At 45.6% G+C, this 27,047-nt stretch overlaps 1 protein-coding gene across 4 annotated transcripts; it reads left to right on the top strand.

The window, feature by feature from the left end:
* The first annotated feature begins 27 nt into the window (after positions 1–27).
* pik3r1 (phosphoinositide-3-kinase, regulatory subunit 1 (alpha)) lies at positions 28–25,604 on the top strand. Of its 4 annotated transcripts, none has more exons than XM_077542692.1 (15): positions 28–242; positions 1,540–2,119; positions 11,315–11,407; positions 11,538–11,612; positions 11,698–11,829; positions 12,644–12,845; positions 13,777–13,859; positions 20,337–20,541; positions 20,638–20,818; positions 20,889–21,014; positions 21,099–21,241; positions 21,413–21,589; positions 21,928–22,002; positions 22,087–22,257; positions 23,092–25,604. In XM_077542692.1, the coding sequence occupies exons 2-15, from the start codon at positions 1,774–1,776 to the stop codon at positions 23,279–23,281; spliced, it is 2,199 nt and encodes a 732-aa protein (XP_077398818.1). In that variant the 5' UTR covers positions 28–242; positions 1,540–1,773; the 3' UTR covers positions 23,282–25,604. The 4 variants fall into 4 exon arrangements, with proteins under 4 accessions (XP_077398818.1, XP_077398819.1, XP_077398820.1 ...); XM_077542693.1 differs by having other exon boundaries at positions 28–246; XM_077542694.1 differs by lacking the exons at positions 28–242; positions 1,540–2,119; positions 11,315–11,407; ... (2 more) ...; positions 12,644–12,845; positions 13,777–13,859 and adding an exon at positions 15,438–15,948.
* The last annotated feature ends 1,443 nt before the right edge of the window (positions 25,605–27,047 follow it).

Below are 27,047 nucleotides of genomic sequence, written 5' to 3'. Positions count from 1 at the left end.
GCCGCACAGGGCGACGTTTGTCCGGGACACTGAAGCAGCCAGCGCCGTAACGTCGACGTGCAGCAGCTGCTGCTCCTACGATTCGTAAAGCACGTCAACTCGAGCGGGGGGAGATCTTCGAACGTCCTCCGCGCCGGCCTTCGGAACGTTGAAACACTTCGTGGAGTGGAGCAAAAGAGGAAACGAGACGAAAAAGTGGACGAAAAGAACGACTTGAAGCGAGGAGGATTCATGCGGGCTCGGTAGGTACGTGGTGGATGCCACTGCGCATGCGCATGCTGCTTAACGTATATCAACTCCGCTCGACGCGACTTTAAAATACTTTCTGCTCGATAACGTGAATTTAAAATGATACTTGAATCCAGTAGCGACTTTTACGTCGACTTTCCCCCTCAATGTTGCACTTTAAATCATTTAAGTAAGCCCATTAGTAAGTCTTTACAGCGGACGACCCCCCTCCCCCTCCCTAACCCCCAACTTGCTAGCCGTTAGCATTTCATCAGCCACCGTCTAATTTTCACTTTTAACCCCTCAAAAACCGCGACAAAAAAACGTCCAAAGTGCCCCGCCTCGGCTTTAACGCCGCACTGCATTCAACCGACGTCGTAAAATTCGCCCCCCACGGTAGTTATATAACTTTGACGGTGCTATACATCGAGCTGTCACGGGAGCGAGTCAGCAAGGAGGTGCTAGACCGTAGGCTGCTAAATGGCCACTTTATGTGCTAGGGATGAACACAACACTTTTTATGGGACAGAGTACAGCGGACCCCCGCATGCTCGCGCTTTGGCATTCGCGGATTTTGTTTTCAATATCTTTTAATGTTTAAAAATGGGGGAGGGAGGGGAGGGTTTAGACCTGTTTGTCAATCATTTTCTGAATGCTTGCATTGTATTTGTAATATGCATTTATTTTGTGTAGATTTTTGCTTTTCATGGACCGTCTCTGTCCCCCACGAATAGTGAGGGTCCATCGTACAGTACTTGTCTCATTAGTCGTCTTTCCCTATTTGATATGGAAGTGCCAAAAATCTGTGATAGCCCCCCCCCCCCCCAAAAAAAAAAACAACAGCATTTTTGGTTGTGTTTTTTTTTAGCTATGGATAATAGCAAATAACTAGAAGGTAAGGAGTTTCTACACGTGATTTAAAGCTGAAATTCAAGTCATTGCACTGCTCCTTCTGGTGTGCTCACCTTGGCCACCGGGGGGCAGTATAATGAATCATTTTATTTAGACACAAAGAAGAACTCTTTTAAGGTCGTATCGTGTCCAAAGTCGTAGGCCTTTGTCCTCTAAAAGCAGAATTTTTCGGCAAACATGACGAAACTTCTGGCAGTGTCCAAAGTTACACGGCCTTCGTTTCCATGGAGACGGACCCGGAGCAAAGGCTCCGTAGGCTGCATAGCTCCGCTCTTCTTGATTGTTTGTTTTGCGAGTCCATAGAGAGACTGATCCCACAAAAAAAACTTTTTTTTATTTTTATTTTTTTACTTCTTAGAAATTTGCCACCCATACTAAAAGTGGCTTGTCATCCTGCAGCTCTGCATAGCTTCCCTGCAGCATCCCCGCGAGGCCTTCGTCTTCCCCGATGGGTGCGCACTGCGAGGAGGCGACACGCAGACACAGCCGCAAATCACCCAACCGAGATGACAAGTGTGAAAGAATGAAGACCAGCTAGACGCGTCCCATCTCCTCAAAAATAATCGCAGTTCGAGTTTTTTTTTTTCCTTCTTTTCTTCTTCATTTGGAAACGCGACCAATCTTTGGGACGCCATGAGCACGGAAGGCTACCAGTACCGAGCGTTGTACGACTACAAGAAGGAGCGCGAGGAGGACATTGACCTTCACGTGGGGGACGTGCTGCTGGTGAGCAAAGGGGCGCTGGTGGGGCTGGCGTCGGTGAGCTACTCGGACGGCCTGGAGCAGAGGCCCGATGAGATCGGCTGGCTGCCGGGCTTCAACGAGACCACGCAGGAGAAGGGCGACTTCCCCGGCACGTACGTCGAGTACATCGGGAAGAAGCGCATCTCGCCGCCCACGCCCAAGCCCCGCCCACTGCGCCCGCTGCCCGTCGCCCCGGCCGCCTTCAGGGCCGAGGCCGATTCCGACTCGGAGCAAGGTGGGTCCCGCCGTTGGGTCGGATGCGACCAACACGCACACTAGGGGTTGACGCCGGTCATCGGCATTTTGACGAATGTCGGCATCGGCCATTTTGAAGAATCGTACGGCCTATAAGGAATCCATTTTTAAAAAAGTGTTCAAGGGAAGAAAAGAACAAATCTTGGAACTCATTATTTAACTCTTTGACTGCCAAAAACGTTAAATAACGTTTAGTAAAATCCTAAGGAGGAGTGCCAAAGACGTTAAAAGACGTTTGTTTCAAAACAGAGGTGAAACTAACCCTTTTCTATTGTTGATTACTGAAAAACGGAATAAGGTAGAAACAAACTTTTTTTTCTGATGAAAGATGAGAGTCCAATCTTTCATTAGTAGTATGTGTGTTTCCATAGTCCAAACACATAATTTTCTGTGGACCTTGAAAGATCAGTCAAAAATGCTTAAATCGGCTGGCACCCACGGCATCCCTTTTCTGAAAACGTCTGGCAGTCAAAGAGTCAGAGAATTTTCATAGATGTTTCTGACCCTGGGAACTCTCTGGACCTTCTGTCTTTGTTTGAAATTAAAACTACATAAGTAAAATTGTAATACTTGAGATATTTTGCAATTTATAAAAACGTTATTCACTGTAGCAAACTATAGGGAGTTATTAATTATGTTTTTATTTAACTTTTGAAGACATGCTACTGCCTCTCGAAGATTCCTGAACTTTTTGTTATATTTGTTAAACAAAGATGTCTATTTAAGATTTTTTTTTTTAACTCCAATATTTTTACGAACCTAAAAATTAAAAGTCAATAAACATACTTTTTTTCTTTTTTTTCCTTTTTTTTTTAAGAGCTGAAATTTTTTATTTTTTAAATTTATGCCAATATTTTTTTCCCTTTTAGCGAAAATGAATATCGGCTCCAAATATCGGTTATCGGCGTCCTAATAATTGCTATCGGCCCTGAAAAAAAAACATCTGCACGCACGGCCAGTTAGTCGTTAACATCCAGCAAACTGGTGAAAAGTCAGATGACATGTTGAGCGTCGAAGGGGCCTTTAATGAGACTGTTGATGAAAACGAGCCGAGGGTGGCCCTCGCCTTCGCCTCCTGCGGATCGTGAAATTCTTTTTGCTGCGGTTTTACAGCCAGCAGCAGCCAGCCAGCAGTGTCCGGGCGGGGCGAGCGGCGTTTAGTACCCGCACCGCGCATGAGTGGCGTTGTAGCAAACGCAGCACCGGGAGAAGAAAAGTCTCACTGTCCTCGGCTGTCTTGAGGGGGGGGTGGGCGGAGCTAAAAGGCTAATGTGTGTGCAGAAGTGGGGCGAGGGCCTTGGGAGGACCCTTCATGTTTCAGGGGGCTTTGACGACGGGGGCCGTGGCTTTTTTTGGGGGGTGTTTGTGATTTATTGCCCCCCCCCCTCACACACTCCTTCATCTCCTCCTCTACTGTTTGGATATTTGGATAGCTCCTCCAGTCGGACTGCCGGCGGAGGAGGAGGATTGAGGCTGGGAAAGGGGGGGGGGGGGGCAGGAGCACACATGAGTGCAGCAGATGTGAGAGAGGCCGAGAAAGCATTCCGCCTCATTCCTCAGCTCCCAAAAAACATGAAAGTGTCCTTCCCTGTTCCCGGGCCCCTCTCGCTCACTCGCGAGACAATGAAGGAGGCCCGGCCCCGCCCCGCCCGCTCGCGCCAACCCGACGCGCCAGTTGCAAAATGTTCGGGAGACGGGTGGCGTGTTTTCAAGGGTTTTTGAATGCGTTTACAGACGCGCGCGCCTCACATTTCCGCTTCATGGGGCAACGCTACACAAATAGTGTACGTTTATTGGCCCTTTCGACAGCCAATGTGTAAACCCGCTGGCAACAAAAGTGAGCACACCCCTATGGGAAACTGCCCGATATGCTCAGTGAGCACTGTTGTTTGATATCTCTTGGGATGAATCGAACGCAGCCGAATCGGAAAAATGTTTGATGTCATTACGAAATGCACATTGTTTAATGAAAATCTTAATTAAAAAAAAAGGTTTAAAATCATCCTTTATTATTCCTTACAATTTTGAATTTTTGAATTTTAACACTGAACCAAGATATAGAAAAATACACAACACTCAAAATGACTTGAATAATAATTCAATTCAATTGCTTTGTACTTAAAAGTTGTATAAAAATGATCTGCATGTAATTCATATATCGTATTTATTGTTGGAAAAGTTTAGGGACCAAAAAAAGAAATTACTGTATTAGTTTTTTTTAATTCATGATCATTTTACTCTCCCAAGTAACAGACGGCATAAGCGTAAAAAAAAAAATAAAAAATCCATATGTATGTTGGGCTATTACATAATTCTACACTTGTGGAATATGAGTTATGCCACAAAATGCAGCCGTTTTTTTTTTTATCCATCACGGGGCGGCCATTTTGCTGCTTGCTGTCGACTGAAGCTGACATCGGCAGTTAACTCTGGCCCAGGCAACGACCAATCACAGATCGCCTGCTTTCTGAAGCCGAGCTGTGATTGGCCTGAGCAACTGGGATGTCATTTTGGGTGGCAAAATGGCCGCCTCCAGATATTGATTAAAAACTGCTTAACTCGTATTCATATTAACCAGAATACCATATTTAGACTAGAACATATTATTGTCAAGAATATTTTTTTTTTGACTTGCAAATATCATATCTGCATGTGGATCAGAAGCTCGCCTCTCAATTTGATACCGAAATTCTTCTTGTGCGATTCCCAGCCCGGATCGCGCCTTTGCGTCGGCCGAGGAATGCGTCCGTTTCAGTGAGACTTATCGCTGCGAAACACGTCAACGCACGTTTGAGATCAAGCGCCGCGGGCTGCATCTCGTGTCGGGGGTGGAGGTGGGTGGGGGGGTCTTGTGTTGAGGTTTCGCCAGATCCTCGGCACCGACCGTCCCGCTTTGGCGTTCCTGCTCTGAGTCGGGAAGCTTTTAACCATCCCGGGGAAGTAATTTAGCCCCGGATGACTTAAAATCCACCGGATTGTCCGTGTGGAGATTTTTGCGTAACGGGGCGCTCTGTGTGACGCGGCGGGCCTCCGGAATGTTCTTCTTTGGCGGCAGACTGCACGCTCGGGCGACTTTGAGGCATCGTTGTAACAATTTAGCTGTACCGATAAACAGCATGCGGAATGGCAGCCTGCAAAACTGCTCACCTGACTACCTCCGCCAAGGAGCTTCTGCTTTGATCCGCCTTTTTTTTTTTTTTTTGCATAATTCCTCAGAAACAAATGTTTTTTGTGTTCTCCTTGCTGACTGAATTTGAAAGAGAAACGTCCTGCTTTGTCCCCTGCATAAGGAATGAGTCTGAACACAGCCACTGAAAATGCACCAATTGTTGCACTTTGAACAAAGTGTATAAAGTAGGGGTGCCCCCCCCCCCAAAAAAAAAAATCTATTCTCATTTAGTACAATTCAGAATCGATTTTAAATGTCCCAAAATCGATTTTTATTTAAATTATTTTGTACTGTCTTTCAAAAGACTGTTTGTTTGTGTGTGCCTTTATTGGGAGTGCTGTTCATGTTGTACCCGATTTGGCCACTTAGGGGCATTGTGGTTCCACACGGTCTGATAAGTTGTAGCCACATTAGAGAGTTAGAAGGAAAAAGTCATGATCAAGTTATTCCAATAAAAGTAGTTTTTTTTGCAGCGTGGAGCCCGTTCTTTTGAGTGATAAAAGTGGCGCGCTAATTAGCATTAGCGAGTCAGACTGGAGTAGATCATTACGGTTCCGTGAACATCTACGAATTGAAGCAAAAATCATTGTCAGGCAAATCATTTTGAATCAAAAATAGTTCTCAATCGAGAATCGATTTTGAATCGAATCGCACACCCAAAAATCGGAATCGAATCGTGAGACATTCAAAGATTCCCACCGCTAGTATAAAGCCACCTATGAACTAAAAATCTATTGTTATGATTCACTGCGTGTTGTTTCCCAAATCAATCTCCTGCGTGCCGTCCGAGGGATCCTCCGGAAAAGACCAAAATATCTTCCCCGTGTTTGCGTTCAGTCCAGTTGGTCGCCCGAGAGTTACTGATTGATTTTCTTACTGTTCTCTCGGGGCGCAACTTGATACACTTAAGTGGAAAAGCAAACCAGAGTCGGCAAACATTGCTCAAACTGTCCCCGTCGACCGGCTTGTTGACCGCCAGGTCAAAGTGCGACGCACCGACGGCGAAGAGCCGATATGCAAACAAAGACGCCCGAGTGGGCTGCGTCCGTCCGTCCGTCCGCCCGTCCGTCCGTCCTCATCAGCGGGTGGGGGCGGAGACACTGGACCCAGCAAAGCTTCTTTGGCGGCGTCTGAGAGCGGGATTAGGCGCCGCGCAGACGGGCCGGCCGAGGCCAAAGGTGCGAACGGGACAGGATGACAGCGAGCGGCTTTTTAGCATACGCAACACGTGCGTGGGGGGTGGGGGGGGGGCGCTTACATAACTGCTCTGGCAACGTCCATCATTGGCTGTCAGGTAGCCCGAGTGTCAAACGGCATATGGAAAAGCATTTCAACATTTATTCAATGGCCTCGTTTAAGGTCCAAGTACTTGCACGCGCTTTGTTTTTACGACTAAGTATTTTAACAATCGGCAAAAAAAAACAAAAATCGACTGAATTTTTGCCGATTTTTCTGCTACATATATTAGATGAGAAAAGTCTTGCAAAACTGTTAAATGTTCTACCAGCCAGTAAGTCATTTTATTGACTATAGATTTTTTAAAATTAGTACATGGACCTTAACTCATTCACGCGCAGCCATTTTCACTGAAGCAACCCCCTTCGCGCCCGGCAGTTTTACTGGATTTTGCAAGGCCCACAGAATATTGTGTTCTATTGCTATAAAAACATGGAACGTACCGAAGAAAAGATTAGAGTCTCTTCTTTCATCCGTTTCCGTTTTGCAGCAAATAGCATTAGAATATAGCTTCAAGTTTCATCATTATTCACAAAAGAACTGTGGGTAAATTAGCTTCTTTCTTTTTTTTCAACAGGGCCCTGGTTGACCTCTTTTGCTCTGCTGCCACCTGCTGGCCGTTTTTGCAATAACTACCATTTCCTCAACCATTCTCTGCAGTTGAGAGGCTGCATCGAATGCTCTAGCATTTATTTTTTTAAATTTAAATAAATAAATAAATAAATAAACGTATAAATACGTCTTTGGGACACTTAAAACAATGAGTTCAGATGGATGTCAAGGCTTTTGAGTAAAAAGTTTTCCATACACGTACTGTATCCATACAGCGTGTACGGACAGCCTATCAGCACGCCGGCACATCTGGTAACGCTCAAAGCGCGGCAACTCCCTAAAACCTCACCAGAAACCTGACGGGGCTGGCGAGCTGCGCCGTCCGTCCGTCCGCTCGTCCGCCCGTCCGTCCGTTACTCCCATTTGCTCAACGACGCTTTTATGCGCGGCTTCAAAAGGGTTAAGTGGAGTCGAGGCCCCGAAGAAGACATGAAAATGGTTTGTTTGTTCAGGCCAGCGCATGACACGGCGTTTGCAAGAGCTCAAGGGTGTGTGTGTTGTGTGTGGGGAGGGGGAGGGGGGGTGTGGTTGTGTGTGTTATTTCTCCGCGTTTTGTTTGCGAACACTTTGTATAAAATAACCACAGGGCCCATTTTGGAAGCGCTCCAGTCACTTCTCCAGGAATGTGAAAATGCTGAAGGCTCTCTTTAAATGTTTGCGCCGGCTCGGCGCGACCTGAGCGGACCCCGGCGCGGGCAGACCGCCGAGCCGTCCGGCAACAGCCCTCTGATTGGCCGGCTCCCGCTGGCCGGCAGCGCCCACTTGGGCCTGCAGGGGGAGCTGTTTCCCCCCGCCGGCCGTGTCACCAGGGTGTGGAACGCAGCCCAGCGTTTTCTCCCTGTTGCATGTTCCACAAAATATGCACGTGCGCTTTTGCCGTTCGCCCGCCGTCGTCGCCGTCGCCGCCGCCGCCGCCGCCTCGCCTTCCCCAGACGAGAAGAAACGTTATAACCCCAAAATGGCTGCTCACTTGAGCAGCTCCTCTATATTTATCTTTAGCGCCCGGCCCAGTCTTGCCCACACAGTCTGCAGTTCGCCGGGTTCAGACGCGGCGTCGGCCGCGCCGGCAGCTGCGCGCGGCCGTCCTCGGACCCGTCGTCCGTCAACCGCTCGGGCCTGCACGGACCCGTCCGGGGGCGCTCCCCCCCCCCTCCCCGCGTCCCCTGCAGCCGCTTTCCATGGCGACGGCTTCCATTAGCGGAGCTCATGTTGAGACTCATTTCTTCAAGGTCCCAAAATTATCTGCAGACGCGTTGACCTCGCCAACTTGTCTGGGTCGAGACGTGCCTGTGACGGAAAGCCCCTTTCGCGCTGCCCGTCACCCGTGTCGTTGTGGCGTGAGAGTGCTAAAATAGATTTGTTTGTTATTTTTATATTGCTGTTGTCACAGGGAAGATGTGTGCGATTCACAAAATGAGTGGCTTTCAACTGCTGGGTCGGGTCCCAGAAGTGGGTCACGGACGGCTCGTAAAACCGTTGCATTCATTCGCGTTCAGATTTTTTATTTATTTTTCTTACTTTACTACAAAGTAACTAAGTTCCCACAAAAGTATTAGGAAAGGGACAAGAAATGCTACTTTAAGGCTTCAATTAACGATTGTTTCAGGAATCGATCAATCTAGGGATTGTTTTTTCGATTAATCGTTAAATCTGATTAAAACGTTTAACGCGCCGTCCCTTTTTTCAAAAACAGGACATGTTTTCAAATTGACAGTGAGCAAACATGAATTAATTATAATTTAGCAACTCGTCCGTCTGTAACAGGAGGAAAATAGGCACACGCAAAAATGCAAAGTCAAAAGCAATTGTTTTATTTTGGTTCAAAACAAAGATGATCACTCCGCTTTCATGGAAGACGGCAGAAATCGAAGCTGAAATCCTGAGCATTTGGACAATTTTAAATTGAAATAGATATCTAAACAATCCATCCGTTACCAAGAATAGCTATTAATTTAATAATCGATTAGTTGACGATTCATTGATTCAATCCTTGTACCTCTACTTTGGGTGGCGGACGTCATAACTAGCAAAATGCTTTTGGTGGCACACCAAAATCGTTTTGAAATGGAATTTAAAAAAAATAATGCTGTACATGTGTTTTCAGAGTCTATAATTAAACTTCTATTAACTCATTCACTCGCAGAGTCTCTTCTTTTCTAAAAAAATGAGCAAATTAGCTTTTTTCAACATGGCCGTGGTTGATCTCTTACATTCTTCTGCCGCCTGCTGGCCGTTTTTGTAATAACTACCATGTCCTCAACCGTTCTCTTCGGTTGAGAGGCTGCATCAAAGCCATTAAAAAACACACACATTAAAAAAAACATATAAATACGTCTTTGGGACACTTAAATAATTTAAAATAGAACATATTTCTTTGTTTTTGGGATCAAATGAGTTAAAGTGGGTCGCAATTTTGCAACAATCGAAACAACTTTTCATTTTTTTGTTATTCGCCGACACCCATGTCACTCACCAGCTCCTCCCTTTTAAACGCGTTAAAAGTTGTACACATTTAAAGTCGCAGATCCAACGGTAGAATGTGAGGATCGCAATGACAACTTCCATTTTTTTCATTCAATAAATCCTGGGGATCGTTTGTCGGAAATATTCGATGGCTGCAGCCCGTCTACTCGACAGTCGCAACTTGTGCCAGAAACTCGTTGCGGTACCGAGAAGAAACTCAATCTCCCCCCCCCGTCTTGTAGCGGCCACCAGTGATGCGTCTGGCAACGTTAATGATTTACACAAGGCGGCGGCGGCAGCGCACGCCAAAGCCCTGGCTTTGTCCGAAACGTTATCTCCAGTAAGGCGAGCTCAGCCATTAGATTTTTTTGACGGCTGCGACGGGGAAACGTGATTCAAATAGAACGCCGGCTTGTGAAGGACTTTCTGAGAAAAAAAAAAAAGAAGATGACATCCGTGTTGGATATCTGCTCAGGGAGAAAAAAAAAAAAGACGGTGTGTGTGTGCTATGGCAGCACACCGTGTCCGCGTGTCTATTTCCAGAAACGTCTTGCTATTCCGTCTCAAAGTTCACCGTTTCTGAGAATAAACAAAACGCCGTCCGTCACCCCCTTAACGGCTTCCAGATGAGAACTCGGGTCCGACATGCACTTTCGAGTGCTCGAGTGCGGTCACAACAAAGTTTTTTTATTTTTTTTTTTCACACGCAACATGGCGGCCAAAGAGGAAGTGGCTTTGGATGAAGTGCTTCATTATTTGAACGCGTGCGTTTAATTGGCTGATTTTTTTTTTTTTTTTTTAAAGGAGAGGTTGGAAATGATTTTTGGAAGCAAAATATGGTTTTAAGGAAGAAAGACTCGCATTCATCGTTTGTTGGCCTGTTTTGGAAGGCGGAGACAAGCCAGCCTTTCAGCACGGCGCTTTCATGTCCACACCTGGTGCTAAAGGGGGGGGGGAGAGGCAAAACCTGCGGACCCGGCTTACCTCACATCACAGCGAATGTATTTGCCGAGCGCTTGTAAAAACTCACTTTTTTCTTCTTCTTTTTTTTTTCTTCAACTTGACTGGCCGCTACTTTTTCAACTTCCTGCCTGCTTCCTGCGCTTCGCTTTTAACCGCAACTCGGCTCACTACTGTCAACTAGAGATAGAACCCACGTGGGTTTTTTTTTTTTTTTCAGGGCCGATACCAATTATTCGTAGTCAAGGACGCCGATCACCAATATTTGGAGCCCTTTTTTATTTTTGGGGAAATATCAAAATTTTTGGAAAAAATGACAAACTTCATATCTATAAGTTTATAGGCTGATGAGTTTTTATCATGTCCTTGATATTTAAGAAAGTTGATTTTCCATAAATATATGTATATGAATCAATATTGGATGGAATTGAATCGAATCGGAGAAAAAATCGAAAACAAATCGAATTGAAGTCTTGTGAATCAAAATTGAATCGACTCAGGAAATGATTATCGATAGCGCCTATCAGTTTGTTTGTTTTTTGCATTCGTCCCTTACTGAATCCTATAATGAGATGCATGGCTATCAACTCGAAGGGGGCGTGGCCAGTGAGTCTCAGGTGCGCTGGGCCGACTCGCACCGCAACCGCCAAACGTGCTCAACTGCAGTTATCTTTTTCGCCCACTTTGCTTATTTCTTATCAAATCGTCACTTTTTTTTAAAAAAATTCCTGGCAGGTTTGTGGCTGCTGGACCTGACGGAGCAGTTTTCCCTTCCCGAGACGGCCCCGCCCCACCTGGCCCGTCTGCTCGACGCCATCGAGAAAAAAGGTGTGTTTGGTTTGACTGCGGGCGCTTTTTGCTCTGCCGTGCGCTCATTAGAATTATGTAAACAAGCTGGCAGATAAAAGAACAAAGCGCCCGCTTCTCTTTTTTTAATTTTTAATTTTTTTATTTTCAGGTTTAGAGAACCCCACGTTGTACCGGACTTTTACTGCAGGGGGCGGCAATGAAGTCAGGCAATATTTTGAGTCTGGTAAGTCGAGTTCAACTTCACTACCTGTTCTCCGGCCGGTCCCTTGGACCCGGCCCGCCTCATTGTGTGCGTTTGGCGCTTGCAGACGCGTCCTCGCCGGACCTGGACCAGATGGAGCTCCCCGCCCTGTGCGACGGCCTGCGCCGCTACCTCCAGGAACTCCCCCAGCCCCTTGTCCCGACGGCCGTGTACGCGCAGTTGGTGCACACCGCCAAAGGTGAGATTCGGTTTCGGTCCCCGTGAAGTCAAATGCGATTTTCGGCACTTTTTTGTAAAACGCTCTCATCTTAAAACCAAATCATGTTGAGGTCGATCCAGTACGTCGTAATTATACAACAGCAGCATAATTAACGCCGCACCCTTTTGTAGTTTTCCAAAACGACTTTTCATTTGACCGATGATTGAACTATGCAACGATGCCGTTTTTTTCTTTGCTCTTCACGACTAATCGGCCCGCAAAAAAGGTTTCATTGGTTGAAGATCCCACAAAATGTCAACACGCTGCTTTTGTGTAAATGATGTGGCAAAGCACTCATTTTATCTAAATGGAACTCCACAACTCACTTCACGATTATTCCTTGGCACCAAAGCACTACATTTGTGATTAGCCGGTACCTGCAGAAACGATTTTGGGAAAATAGTAGAAAGCCACAAAAATGTCAACAAAGACAACTCGAGTTACAAAACACAAACTTTAGCAGGCGCGTTGCAATTTTTTATTTTTATTTTTAAAGTTACTTAGTCAACTATGCTTTTAGGCGAGCAAAAGGAAACTCCTCAACTGACTTCCACATAGTTCCTTGCCACCAAAATGCTGTAAAATGGCACCCAAACATCAACCTGTGCACAAAAACAAAAAAAGGTGAGATTGTCCTGCAAATAACGGAAATATTTAATTGACAAATGCCAAGCCATAAAAAATGCGTTGGCTCACTCCAGTCCGTCTCTCATTTTGCTGCACTTTTCGCTCTCACGTCCTGTTTTGTTTTTGTTTTTGCTTCCCCCCCCCCCCCCCCCCCCGCCACACTCAGAGGTGTCCAACGCCGACGAGTGCGCCCAACAGCTGCGCGGCCTCGCCAGCAGCCCGGGCCGCCCCCCCCAGTACTGGCTGGCCCTCCAGTGCGTGCTGCGCCACTTGGCCCGCGTCTGCCAGAGCGCCACCAAGAACCTGCTGAGCGCTCGAGCGCTGGGCGAGATCTTCAGCCCGCTTTTCTTCCGGCAGCAGAGCAGCAGGTGGGCGGAGCCACGGGAAGCGTCTGGCGCGCACACGCAAATCATAATCACGATTATTTTTTTTTTTGGGTAGAAAACAAGAAAATGTTTACACATTGAAAAATATTAAGACCAATTAAAAAAAAATAGAAACACTATAATTATGTAAGAATTTATAAAAACATTTTTTTTTATTTATAATATATTTATTTATTAATGTTGGTAAAAACTTGCAGTAGGACGATCATTTATTTTTGGGTACAAAACAAGCAAATGTTTACACATTTAAAAATATTAAGACCAATTTAAAAAAAAATAGAAACACTATAATTATGTAAGAATTTATAAAAAAAATATATATATATATTTATAATATATTTATTTATTAATGTTAGCAAAAACTTGCAGTAGGACGATCATTTATTTTTTGGTACAAAACAACAAAATGTTTACACATTTAAAAATATTAAGACAAATAAAAAAAATTAGAAACACTATAATTATGTAAGAATTTATAAAAAAATATTTTTTTATTAATGTTGGCAAAAACTTGCAGTAGGACGATCATTTATTTTTTGGTACAAAACAACAAAATGTTTCAACGTAAATAAACAAATGAAAAATATTAAGACAAATAAAACGCAACACTTTCATTATGCAAGTTCCTTTTGGATGAAACAAAATTTGCTAAATGAATTATTTTAAAATTAAAAAAAGGTGCAAATGTCTACATTTAAACAACTCGAAATTTTTTATTAATAATCTTTGCTTTTCTTTTTTACGATTATGCCGATTCAAGCTTAAATAACCTTCCGTCCGTCGGCTGCAGCGAAACGACGCTAAGCATCGACTAGCGTTGACGGCAGCTAAACATGGCCGCCGGCGACTTCTTCTTCTTCGTCTTTGATGATTTTTTTTTTCTTCCTCTTTTTTCATTTTCCTCCTCCTTCAGCTGCGAGCCCAGCCTGGACGTCCACGTCCGGATCATCGAGGTTCTGGTGGCCAGCGAGCGGATTGAAAGTCAGGCGGCTCCGGGTACGTAAGAGTCCGGCGTGAAACTTTTTTCAATATTGTTCATTTGGTAATTTTACTGATTTGACATGTCATCATCATTGCTCTCCTTTATTTTATTATTTTTATTTATTTTTTATTTTTTTGGCATGAAACTTTCTGATGAGGTTTTTGTCCCGCTGAAGGGAATAAATGTGGCCGTGCTGCAAACGGCCGACGCAGAACAGGCGGCGTGAGAAGTAGGGCAGGATACGGTTGGTTAAAGCTTGAAAACGCAAGTTGATCGCATCATCAAAGGTCTGCACGAGGGGATTTCCAAGCGCCATGAGGTGCTCGCGCGCGCGCGCGCGCGTGTGCGTGTTGCCAAGATAGAAAATGGAACGCCATGTCTTGGTTTCCTGTCTGTTGCGTGTGTGCGTGCGCGCGCGCCGCACGGCACAAACGGTGCGTTTGCAGCGCTTGTTAAAAGCGCCGCCGTTGATGTTTTACGACCTGCCGGCGCTGTTTATGCAAATTGATGCCCCCCCCCTGCACGCGGCCCACCCTCAGCATTTACACCTGCGGGAGCGCTTTTTGGGGGTTGAACGACAGGAGGAAAGACGGGGCGAGGGCGTGCGCACGTCGATCTGCGGGGCGTTTATTATGGCCCGCCGTAAACAGGAAGTCTGCCGTTATGGTTTGAAGCGGCCATTTTGGACACTTCCAGGGTTCGAAACGGACATGAAGAGATTTTTTTTCAAATCACAGCTAAATACTGTATATAAAAGTAGACTTGACAGATGGGCAACTTTGAATTTCCACACATTTGGGTTTTTGTTATAGTTTTTGGGTGTTTGATGACTTGGCATAAAACAGAATGTTTCTTTTATTTTATTTTTAAAATTCCACCCCCGAAGCCAGTTTTATTTCGCGCCATGAACTTTGGTAGGCACATAAAGAAAGTCTCAATTATTCTTATGTCTGAGAAGACACAGGAGGTCGGCCATTTTGGAACAATTTCCCAAAATTTCAATTTCAGCCCCTGAAAGGGTGAAGGTTTCACCTGCTGATATGAAATTTGGCAGACATGGCAATCACGAGTCGAGTCATTTCTGGACTCCTTTTTTCACTCGCAGGTTTAGTGCAGCAATATTGAAATGAAACATTTTAAAACAAACCCCGAAAGTTATCGTACAATATTGATACTTTGAGTTAGTCATCTTTTTTTTTAACACATTTTTTTTTCCCATTAAAAAAAAAAAAAAAACTTTTATTTTTTATTTTTATTTTTACAATTTTAGTGATTTTAATTTTTGTTAAATCTTGTTGTAGGCCCATTTTGGAGATTTTTGCTTTTAAATTTCAACCCCTAATGTCACTTTTGCAACTTTGCAATTTGACAGAGAATACCTGAATTATAATCATTGTGAGACAAAAGAAAAAAAAAAATTTTTGTAGTTGCTGTTCCATCTTCAGTAATTCACCAAGATGCTGTTTATATAGTTATTAAATTCATAATTAATCGACTCAGGTGCTCAGGAAGTGTTAGGCACACACACACGCACACACATATTGTACATTTTTAAGTGAAAGGCGCGTGTGTGTGTGCCTCCTCCCGGCGACCGCTCGTCTATTTTAAGCTAGCGACAAAAGGTCCACTTAGATTTGGTTGGCTGGAAAGCGGAGCTGCCACAGAGCTCCTCTTGTTCGGCCCCACCCGCCTCCCGGCGCACCCCCCACCCTCTCAAAAGTGTCCAGCTCAGCAAATATTTGAAAGTTTGCAAGTTAATCATAAGCTGCCTCCTCTTCTCCAAACACACCCGAGAGAGATAGAGAGAGAGAGAGAGAGGGGGCGGGGCCTAAGCCAGGGCGAGCGAGTGCGGCTCACATGCAGCTAGCGGCGCGAGCGAGGAGGCTAATCATTAGCGTGGCCAACGTTCGGCACGCCGCACCTGCCCCCCCCCACCGCTCGCAGACGGATTTCTAGCAGGGAGAGGAAGCACATGGAACGCCGCGCTATGCTACGGCAGCCCCGGAACTCAACTCGGATTTAATTGTTTTTTTGTTTTTTTTGTTCTTCTGCCATTGGAAAGGCACGAAGACGCCAGCGAGAGAAACATGCACAACTTGCAACGTAAGTCGCCTGACAGCGAAATCGGCAACGGGTGCCAGCAATTTTAAATAATAATGACTATAATTAGTCATAACACGAATGACATAACGCTTTTCAGGGCGCACGAATTGAACAGGCTGAGGAGAAGTAAGAAGGCAAAAAAAAAAAAAACGGAAGTTGACTGAAACAGGATTTTTGTTGTTTCAAATGGAAGAAGTTCCTCGTTCAGATGACGTTTTTACACGCGCGGCTTTTCAGACCGCGGCTTGTAACCGGCAACTCTGGAATTCTGGGAGGTACGCTTTGTTATCAAACTCGATATCTCCATTGACGTGTAATCAATCGGGCATCGGGAGAATCCAGGTCCACGAAGTCCAAATCCTGAAAGCGTTTTTTTTGGGGATTTAGACGCCGGGCGCTCCTTCCTCCGCAACAGGTGTGGAGACGAGCTGGTTTACCTGCCGGTTGAGAAGAAGCAGTTTGTGCCTAAAGCCAAGCTGTGGCGGGGTTTTGACTTTCTGGACCTGGAAACGGACCCGCGTTTGGAAACTCACGAATGAACGTTTGCTTTCCAAAAACGAGTTTATTTTCAGGCTGGTTTGGAAATTGGAACAGCAGCGCAAAATGTTGAACCGAGGGAAGGAAATCATTGCCATTCATTTTGTATTATTATTATTATTATTATTATATTGATTACGGATTGACCGATTATCGACCGGAAGGGTGATCGGTGCAGATATTCAACCCTAGTGACGAATATTGGTATTGTTTTTTTTTAAATAAAAGGATAATTGAAAATGTAACATTTCCGATACTTTAAAAGCAGTTATTTACTCATTTTAAACCATAAGGGGGGGAAAAAAATCAACATTTTTCTAGTATAAAAAGTTGTTCAATAAACATACATAAAGACATTTTAACAAAGTTTGTATTTTTGTTATTTTGATGCCAATATTCTCCCTTTTAATGAAAGTGATTTTTGGCTCTATATATCAGTTATCAACATCCTTACTACTAATAATCGGTATCGGTCGTGTAAAAAAAAAAAAACATCGCTCTATCTCTAAAAATGAGCTCCTAAAGCTTCTTCTCAATTTTACCCTCGGAAACGCTGGTGAAAACTTATAAACGAGTTTTAAAAATGCATCAGTCCAATACCAGCCTTCTTTTGAGGTATCGAGTACTCATGGAGGCGGCTGATACCAGCTGCCGTACTTGAGGCAAAGAAAATCTGACGTTGAGTAAATCCTTCTCGGCAGTAGTATAGTCGCGCTGTATACGGCGAATCGTCATCTGCATGTTTTAAGTGTCCCAAAGACGTATTTAAGTGTTTTTTTGGTTTGTGTTTTTAATGCAAGAGCATACAGAAGGCTTTGAACTGCAGAGAATCGGTAAAGAAATGGAAGTAATTACAAAAACGGCCAGCAGGTGGCAGCAGAGTAAAAGAGATCAACCAGGGCCATGTTGAAAAAAAGCCCATTCCAGTTCTAAACAGATTTGTGAATAATGATGAAACTTCGCTATTCGACTCTAATCTTTCTTTTGGTAAACCTAACCCTAACCCAAAAACACAATATTCTGTGGGCCTTGCAAAATCAGTCCAAATCCAGTTCAGTCGGGAGTGAAGGGGGTTGCTTCAGTGAAAATGGCTGGGTGTGAATGAGTTAAATAAAAAAAAAAAAATGTAAATTTTAAAAGTTTGCTCGTGTTGGTCTCACACGGGGCACATTTTCAGACGCTTATTTCAGCGCGCCGCGCTCGCCTTTCACGAGCCGGCTGCATTCCGCTTGAGCCTTTCCAAGAAGCCGCATCTATTTTAGCAGCGCTCAGGAAATGGAGGCGGTTATCCGTGTCACGCCGCGGGATTACCAGCGTATTTTGGAGCCCTGCGCGGGGGGAGTGCGGGGGGGGGGCGGGGGGCTGGTTGGTGGACGTGCGTCGCTGCAACGCGGCTCGCTCGGCTTTGTGAGGAAGCCGCGGCGGGGAGGGGAGGGGCCGAGTGAGAGAGGCTGACGAGGGAGCAAGAGCGGCAGGAAGCCAGAGAGAGGACGAGCGATGCCGGACGCACGCCAGCTCCCGTCACCGCACACGCCCGGAACATTTTAGCAGTCATTTAATGAGCCTCTTCGGCGCTTTTTTGGTGGGCAATCAAAGCGAGGGGCGAAGACGGGGAGCGGCTTTCGCGATGACTTCATGCCGCCGGGAAATGAAAGACGCCGGAGCGCCCGGTGACACAGCTCCCGCCTGATTGGCTGCGGTGAGTGATGCAATGCGTTACCGAGCAGGATCTCTTTAATGGATTCCGTCTTTCTCCCGCTGTGATGATTTGACGCGCTGGCGCGTGCGGCCAACCTCACAGTCCAAAGGTTCCGCGTTGGAAACGGCGTTTGATGACTAAATGCGAAGGCGTGTGCGTGATCTCCCCCCAGGATAGGTGATTTTTATTTTTATTTTTTAATTGTAAGGACTGTATTTTAATGGCGTATAAATATAAAAGTGGCGTGCAGGCGGTGGCTCTGTGCAGCAGCAGGAAGCCGCCCCGCCCCCGCCCCCCTCCCGCCGCAAAGGCTGGCTAAAAATAGCGCGGCACCTTTAGCAGCACCCGTGAAACTGTCAACGCGCGAGGGGCACCGGCGCAGATTTAAGATTATTTCCGCCGTTCGCAATGTTCCGACAGCTCGCACGCCATCACTGCCGCGCGCTCGCCAGCTGTTGCCCCGAAAGCCGCACGCACGCACGCACGCACACACGCACACACGCACCGCTCCAAAAAATGAGGCTCGGCTCAGGAATGTTCCGCCAATAAAAAAGCGCGAGCGGCTTTGTGGCTTCATTGGCGGCTTTTCTCAATGGATTTCATCCTCATGAATCGCCTCGTCAATAACGAGGGGGGGGTGGGGGGTGTGGGGGTCGGTCTTAGGATCAATGGACTCGTTTGCATGCGTCAGAAGCCTCCAAAAGTACACGTTGTCCCGGTGATGAAAAAAGGGGCAGGTTTCCCGAACCCAAAACCGTCAACACATAAAATCACTTTCCAGTTGGCTTCGTTTGGATTTCGGATTGAAATGAAACCCGGCCGGGCCGGCGTACATGTGACAAAAAGTCTTTATTGACATGTTCGGGTTCCAGGTTAGCAACGGGTAACGCGATGATCTCGTTTGCTCGGCGGCGTAAGATGACATGAGGTCACACGCCGCGCATCGCGCTTTGCATTTGATTGCTTATATTTACGACCGAGAAGAGCTTTTCTTAGAAATATTTACTGGATGATCGGCGACGGCGCGCACACGTTGGTTCCCGCGGAACGCCGCCGTCACGCGGATACGCGGCAGGTTGTGAGCAAATGAACGTCATGATATGATCATTATCACGATATTGTGGGAAGGTTGGCGATATATATATAAATATATTAAAATAAAAAAAAGTCACCGAAGTATATTAAAAGTCATGATATTATTAAAAAAAAAAAATTCCTATTGGAAAACAACATCATCATATTGTGTTTTTGTACATAATAACAACAGTGTCAAAGAAATAGTTTTGGCCAAGTCATGTCACATGACCTGCTCCTGTTGGCTCAGGGGCGCAAATAACTGCGCATGTAGTAGGTGTGAAAAAATGTTTTATTAAATATTTGCTGGCAAGACAGGTTTATGGGGAGTGATAACCGCCGCAGTGGCCAAAACATTCCTAATTAAAATTAAAGGGCACTAACACACTAGCCACCAGAGGGTGCTAGAACGGCACAAAATGGAATACGACCTTTTGAACAGATGTGCTGCTTTTAACTCATTTGCTCCCAAAAACGTATAAATATGTTCTATTTTAAAGGTTTTAAGTGTCCCAAAGACGTGTTTATACATTTTTTTACGTTTTTTTTATTTATTTTTATGCTCGAGCATACAGAAGGCTTTGACGCAGCCTCTCAACGGCAGAGAACGGTTGAGGAAATGGTAGTTATTACCTAAACGGCCAGCAGGTGGCAGCAGAGCAAAAGAGATCAACCAGGGCCAGGTTGAAGAAAAACGTCTTTTGTGAACAACGATGAAACTTAGCTCTATTCTAATGTGAATTGCTGCAAAACGGAAATAGATACAAATGCACTTTTTTTCCCCCGATGAAAGAGGAGACTAATCTTTCTTTTGGCAGGTTCGATGTTTTTATAGCAAATAGAACACAATATTCTGTGAGCCTTGCAAAATCAGTCATGATCCAGTAAAACAGCCGGGAGTGAAGGGGGTTGCTTCAGTGAAAATGGCTGCGGAGTGAACGAGCTAATATCGTGACACGCTGACGACGAAATCATGGCAGTTTTAATGTCACAATTTTGCCGCTATCGTTAAATCCATACATAAAAGGAGGACTCGCTCAACCTGTGTGCCGCCCCCCCCCCCTTTTTTTTTTTCCAGCTCTACCTCCGAAGCCGCCCAAGCCCGCCCCCGTCACTAACAACGTTCCCAACAACAGCAGCATGGCGCTGCAGGACGCCGAATGGTACTGGGGGGACATTTCCCGCGAGGAGGTCAACGAGAAGCTGCGGGACACGGCGGACGGCACGTTTCTGGTGCGCGACGCCTCCACCAAGATGCACGGCGACTACACGCTGACGCTCCGGTAAGCGGCCCGCTCCGTTATCGAACCTTTCCACCTACCGTTTTGGCGGCTTGTCTTGATTCTCCCCTTTTTTCTTTTTTTTTTGGCGCTTTACAGGAAAGGCGGCAACAACAAGCTGATCAAGATATTCCACCGCGACGGCAAGTACGGCTTCTCGGACCCGCTCACCTTCGGCTCGGTGGTGGAGCTCATCAACCACTACCGCAACGAGTCGCTGGCGCAGTACAACCCAAAACTGGACGTCAAGCTGCTCTACCCGGTCTCCAAACACCAGCAGGTGCGTCCTCTTGGCCGCCTTTGCCGCCGGCGCGGTCCTTGACGGCCCTGCGTCCCCCCCCCGCTCTCAGGATCAGGTGGTGAAAGAGGACAACATCGAAGCGGTGGGCCGGAAGCTGTGCGAGTACCACCAGCAGTACCAGGAGAAGAACAAAGAGTACGACCGCCTGTACGAGGAATACACCAGGACCTCGCAGGTAAGCGGGCGCGGCAGCTCGCCGTCGTCGGACCGACGGGCGTTCCCGTCTAAACGCTCCCCCCTCCCCCGGTGTCGGTTTCAGGAAATCCAAATGAAGAGGACCGCCATCGAAGCGTTCAACGAGACCATCAAGATCTTCGAGGAGCAGTGCCAGACGCAGGAGCGCTACAGCAAAGAGTACATCGAGAAGTTTCGGCGGGAGGGCAACGACAAGGAGATCCAGAGGTAACTTGTTAGCATTAGCATTAGCATTAGCATCCGCTGCCCTGCGCCGACATGGGAGGGAGTTGGGAGTCCACACCTGTTGGAAGTCGCTGGCTCTCGCATCACAATCGGAGGCTAAATCCGGGTCGGACCCCGCGGGACTAAACGGGGGCGCCCTGATTGTGGTTGCAGGATCATGGGCAACTACGAGAAGCTCAAGTCCAGGATCAGCGAGATCGTGGACAGCAAGAGCCGCCTGGAGGAGGACCTGAAGAAGCAGGCGGCCGACTACCGGGAGATCGACAAGCGGATGAACAGCATCAAGCCCGACCTCATCCAGCTGCGCAAGACCCGAGACCAGTACCTCATGTGAGTGGAGCCGCCTCAGCAGGAAACCGTTCGCTTGCATTCAGATGACAGATGTCAGTTGACGTCACAATTGTTGGCTTGAATTTTGTGACGTCGTCGAAGTGAGCGCTTAAAAGACTGACAGACTCATTTAAATGAAAATAATTTAAAAATATATTATAAAATATTTTTTTATAATACAGTTTATTTTATTGCTTTTGTTTGTTAAAAAAATGCACAGGAAGAAAATCTTGAAAAAATAGTCCGTTATTAAACCGCAATCACAATATTGAGGGGAGGGAAAAAATGCGGCCAACTTTGTGGCATTCGTTGCGTGTGACGCGGCCACCATCTTGCAGGTGGCTGACCCAGAAGGGCGTCCGGCAGAAGAAGCTCAACGAGTGGCTGGGAATCAAGAACGACAACACCGAAGAGTAAGCCTCAACATTTCTTGCGGCGAAATTTTCCCGCCCGCAAGCGCCTCTAACCCGTTTTTTTTTTTTTTTTGCTTCCGGCAGTCAATACTCGATGGTGGACGACGACGAAGACCTGCCGCATCACGACGAGCGCTCGTGGAAGTTGGGCAACATCAACCGGCTGCAGGCCGAGGCGCTCCTCCAGGGCAAGCGAGACGGAACATTCCTGGTGCGCGAGAGCAGCAAGGCGGGATGCTACGCCTGCAGCGTCGTGTACGTATTCGGCACACTTAAAGGGGAAGTCAACTACCCCCCCCAAAAAAAAATCTTGGCAATATGTTCGATGCAGCCCCACCAGTTTAAATTGCGGTATTCTGGTTAAAATTGCGTTAGTGTTAGCAAAATCCAACCGTTTTCACTCATATCAGTAGGCGGCCATTTTGACACTTCCTGTCGAGTGACGATGACATCAAGTAACAACCTCAGCTTCAGAAAACGGGCGAGCTGTGATTGGTCGTTTCCTGAGCCCAGAGCAACTGTGTTGTCATCTTCAGTCGACAGCAAGTGGCAAAATGGCCGCCCCCTGAGCAAGGTCAACGGAGAAAAAAAAAAAAAAGTAAAATTCAAAAAACTATTTCGTTGGCGAAATAAAATAAACGAAAATGCTTTTTTTAAACTAAAGTTACTTCGTTTTTGTCTTGGGGATGATTTTAAACGTGATTTTCAATATATTTATTAATTATAAGGACGTTAGAAAGTGTGTCACACAGAAGTGATGTCATCGAGCAGCAGCCAATAGAAAAGCACCTTCAGATGACGTCGCTCCTTAAAACTAACTGCATTTAACTAAGCATTTAAACTAACTCAAATGAAAAAATTCCAAAACTATAATAACCCTAATAATAATAATAATAATAAAAAAAAGCTGGATTTTGCTTCATAACTCAAAGTCCACAAATGTAATAATCATCAGAATGTCACGTTTAGACTCGTGAGGTGCCACATATAACATATGATTGTCAAGAAATGTTTTAAGATTGACTCCGCCCTTTCCCATCACGCTAGCATGAAATGAATGTGAAATCCTCTCTCTTTTTTCCCGCGCAGCGTGGACGGCGAGGTGAAGCACTGCGTCATCAACAAGACGCCGTCGGGCTTCGGTTTCGCCGAGCCGTACAACCTGTACGGCTCGCTGAAGGAACTGGTCCTGCACTACCAGCACACGTCTCTGGTGCAGCACAACGACTCGCTGAATGTGACGCTCGCTTACCCCGTCTACGCGCAGCAGAGGCGGTGAGAGGGGGGCGGCGGCGGGGGGGCGCGCGTGCGGGGGGTTGAGACGAGGTGCTAAAAGGAGGCCTCGCCGGCGAAAAGGGGGCGGCGACAAACCACAAAAAGGACACCTGAAGCGTTTTCAGTGACTTCCTGACGAGTCTGAATGTACATTTGATCTACTTTTAAGCGTTGGCGCGCGCGTGGGACGGAGAGGCCCCGCCCCTCCCGGACCCAAACCCTGCCCCCGGGACACTTTGAGGCCTTTTCCTAAACGGTGCTTGCAAGGCTCTATAACGCTTTAGCGGCCACGATGGAACTCGACTACCCCCCTTTTTTTTTTCGTGTGAGTGAGGCCGAGTGTGTGTGAGAGGAAATGTGTGAGTTTTTTGTGTTGAGTTTGTTGACTGTGAAAGAGTTTGTGGCAGAGAGAGTGTGCGAGAGAGCCCGTCCGTGTGTGGCAGCATGTGAGAATATTTGAGCGTGTGTGAGAGTGAATGTGTGAGAGTAAGTTCCTAACAGAGTGAATGTGTGAGAGTTAAGTAATATGAGAGGGAGTTTTTTTTTTTTCCTGAGAGTTGTGAAAGCTGGTTGAATGTGAGACTGTGTATGTGTGTGAGCAATTGTCTATGTGACCAAAACTGATGAAATGATGACGAAAGAGGCGTGTGTGTGTGTGTGTGTGTTGAGGTACTCGCTGGTACCGGCTGTGGACGAGCAGACGCGGATCAGCTGATCAATGTAGCATAATGGCACTTTTTCAACATGTTGTTTTGTTCTTTTTGGACGAGTCCTATGGACTTTTTGCAGGAGGAGGAGGCGGTCAAACTATGAACCAAGCGCACCAAAGCAAAAAGAAAACAAAAACAAATGGGGGGGAAAAAAAAAAAAAGAAAGAGTTCTCGTTGAGTTGATTTTGTTGTTGTTGTTTCCGATCTGCTATGCAATTGTTTGTCCACACTCTGTTGCGAACCGCGATATAAGCTTGTGTAAATATCCACAAACGGTATTTTTAATGTACAAATGCCAACCTACCGTCAACGTATGATTTTTGTTTGTTTTTAGAAATGGTGATGATGATGATGATAATAATAATAATAAGTCAGACTTGATTATGAATGACTTTGACGACGGGGGGGGGGCGGCGAGAAAGAAGATATTTTATTAATCCCGCGTCGCTTCAAACTGCTCCCGTTCTCAGGCGGAATTTCCGACTGCTTTGCTCAGAAACGCAGTTGACACGGAACACCACACTATAGATTTATTTTCATAGAACAAATATATATGAAAAGAAATATATTCTTCCCCCCCCCCCCCCCCCCCCCACGCGAGAGGAAAGTGGCAAATCAAGATTTAACATCCATGATTCACTTCAGTATTTTTCTGTATCAGAAAATGAAATGCGTACGCCGGCCGGATGAGCTCGTTTCACCTTCCGTTTCCATGCTAACGTTATTAGCATTTAGCTTTTGGAACGACTTTGCTTCTGCTAGCACGTCCGCCATCGACATTCGGTTCCCAACCAAGACATTAACGCTACACACAAAGATTCAGGGATATACAGCGTATTTTTTCCCAAAAGTAAAAAAAAAAAAAAAAACATCCTTGGAAATCAATTTTAATGTTCAGCTCCTTAATGTAGAGAATTTATACCAGTAGTCCGAACTGTTTGGGGGAAAAACGATCCCGTATCGCCACAAAAAAAAAAAGTCAGATACACTGAAATAATGATTTGCAAATCAGTGTGAAATTCTGTTGTATGAATTGCAACAGCATAATCGTACCTTCTGCCATCTAGTGGAAGAACACGGAATTGTTCTTCGGATCGCGATATGTCGCCGGCATAGATAGACGAACAAAAATCAACATCAATTGTAGGAAATAAATAATTTTCGGACCATTTAAGTAAAATTGGATTATTTTCCACAACATGCTGCGTTAGCTAACAAAAACTGTGCAAGCTGCGCGGAATGCAATGATGTCATCGCTAACTGTAGCGGGTGGACATTTGTTTTGTTTAAAAATGTTTTTGACCGAGAGAGAAAAAAAAAAACTTCAAGGCTACTAAATGTGTCACATGACATTTTTTTCCCACATTTTTAAACAAGCTGCTGATGTCGATTCATGTTGTGACGTATGATGATTTTTTTTTTTTTTTTTTATAGTTTCCTCAGCATCATGCACCGTTCATTTTGTTGTTTCTCTGGCTTTGTACGACTTATTGGAAATTTTTTGGCAGGAAGTCCCGAACATGTTTGGTTGATTGATTTGACAGTTTACCAGTGTTGCTTCAAACCTGTATTGGGTTCCGTTAAAAAAATAAAAAAAATGTTTATTTTAAAAGAAAACCTTGACAATTGTGTTTTGTTTGTTTTTTTCAATGTAAAGAATGAAACGGTTTCTGCATGGTGATAATTCAGTGGACATTGTGCTCGCCACCAGAGGGCAGTATAATACAGATGTACATACACAAAGAAGAATTTCACAACAAAGTGGCAGTTTTCACAAAGGATAAAGAATATGTTGTGTTCAAATATATGTTCTAAGGTTTATACAACTTTGATGCTAGTTTTGTTAGCACATCTATGAGGCTTTGCATTGTGTGTTAGCATTAAGCTAGTGCATTTTCAGTCCGATTTTGGTGCTATGCCAATGTTAATTTGGCAAGACCGGGGGACTTGATAAAGAAAAAAAAAAGATAAGGGAGAGAGTTCAGACGGCTTATCAGCGAGAGGCCAGATAGCAGGAGAGAGCAGCCGGTTCAGGTCTTGCTTAATCGTTCACAGAAATGGCTAGCAGGAAAACCCCAAACCAAACCGCGGCCACAATTAGCCGGAAAAGTTCACTTCACTTCTCACCCAGTGAGATCAGCAGCGCACATTTCCAGGGATGGATGGATTTTTTTTTTCTTCATTTTTTCCAGAAGAAAATAATTCAAAATAGATTTTTTTTCTCCATTTACAATTAAGATTGAAATTAAAATAATAATTAACTAGCCATCTTTAAAAAAAAAAAAAAAACAGTCACAGGTGAATAACTGACCACGTCTGTCTAAATTTAGCCGCCGCGATGCAGCATGTGAAAAGCACCTCTGGCTTCCAACGGCCCCGGGGATTCATTGTCACCATAATCCCGTTTGATCCCGTCAAACCCAAAATAAACCCAACGCTCCTGAGAATGAGGCCCTAATCCGCCATCAGCGCACCAAACCCAGTCGGGGGTCATGTCGGGTCGAACTGCTCATTATGTCCACGCAGGATTCTCGTTCATGTTCAACATGTTAGCGTACAGTACGGGTTCAAAAGTGCCCTACGATCGTTTTAACGACCAGTCCTGGGTGTCACTCGGGTTTTTGCCAAAACTCCCGCCGCTAGGTGCTGCTGTTTTGGTTAGCGAGTGGAGCAAAATTTTGGGGTGAATGTGACTGGACGAGTGTAACGTTTGCGGCCGTAAGAAGCTTTTGCGCACAGATGGCGGCGCGATGAAAGAAACTGGGCTCGTCATCTCGTGACCCGGCTCATACGTGTGCTCATACGTGCGCTAAACAAACACACGCAATCCTCTTAGTGGGATCCACACGCAAGCTGCTGAAATGTGCGCTCGTCCAAATGTTCTCCGCCAAAGAAAAAAAAAACGTCAAATAAAATCTTGACGAATCCACCTTTCCTCCTTTGCTGATTAGAATATGCAAATGACGTACATTCACACATTTAAAAAGTAGGGTTTTAAACTCGGGTCAGGATTTCAAAGTAAGATAACAATTTATGACTGTCAGAATGTGTAACCTCAGG

Source organism: Vanacampus margaritifer, chromosome 14 (assembly GCF_051991255.1).
Source record: "Vanacampus margaritifer isolate UIUO_Vmar chromosome 14, RoL_Vmar_1.0, whole genome shotgun sequence".
Lineage (NCBI taxonomy): Eukaryota > Metazoa > Chordata > Actinopteri > Syngnathiformes > Syngnathidae > Vanacampus > Vanacampus margaritifer.
This window is presented reverse-complemented; position numbering and strand designations above follow the sequence as displayed.

What these genes read in the sequence shown, in the direction of transcription:
- pik3r1 (XM_077542692.1), top strand. Translation starts at nt 1,774, where the DNA reads ATGAGCACGGAAGGCTACCAGTACCGAGCGTTGTACGACTACAAGAAG. An exon ending in CGACGCCATCGAGAAAAAAG is followed by an intron (nt 11,408 to 11,537) that starts GTGTGTTTGGTT and finishes TTTTATTTTCAG; the next exon opens with GTTTAGAGAACCCCACGTTG. An exon ending in AAGAACGACAACACCGAAGA is followed by an intron (nt 22,003 to 22,086) that starts GTAAGCCTCAAC and finishes TGCTTCCGGCAG; the next exon opens with TCAATACTCGATGGTGGACG.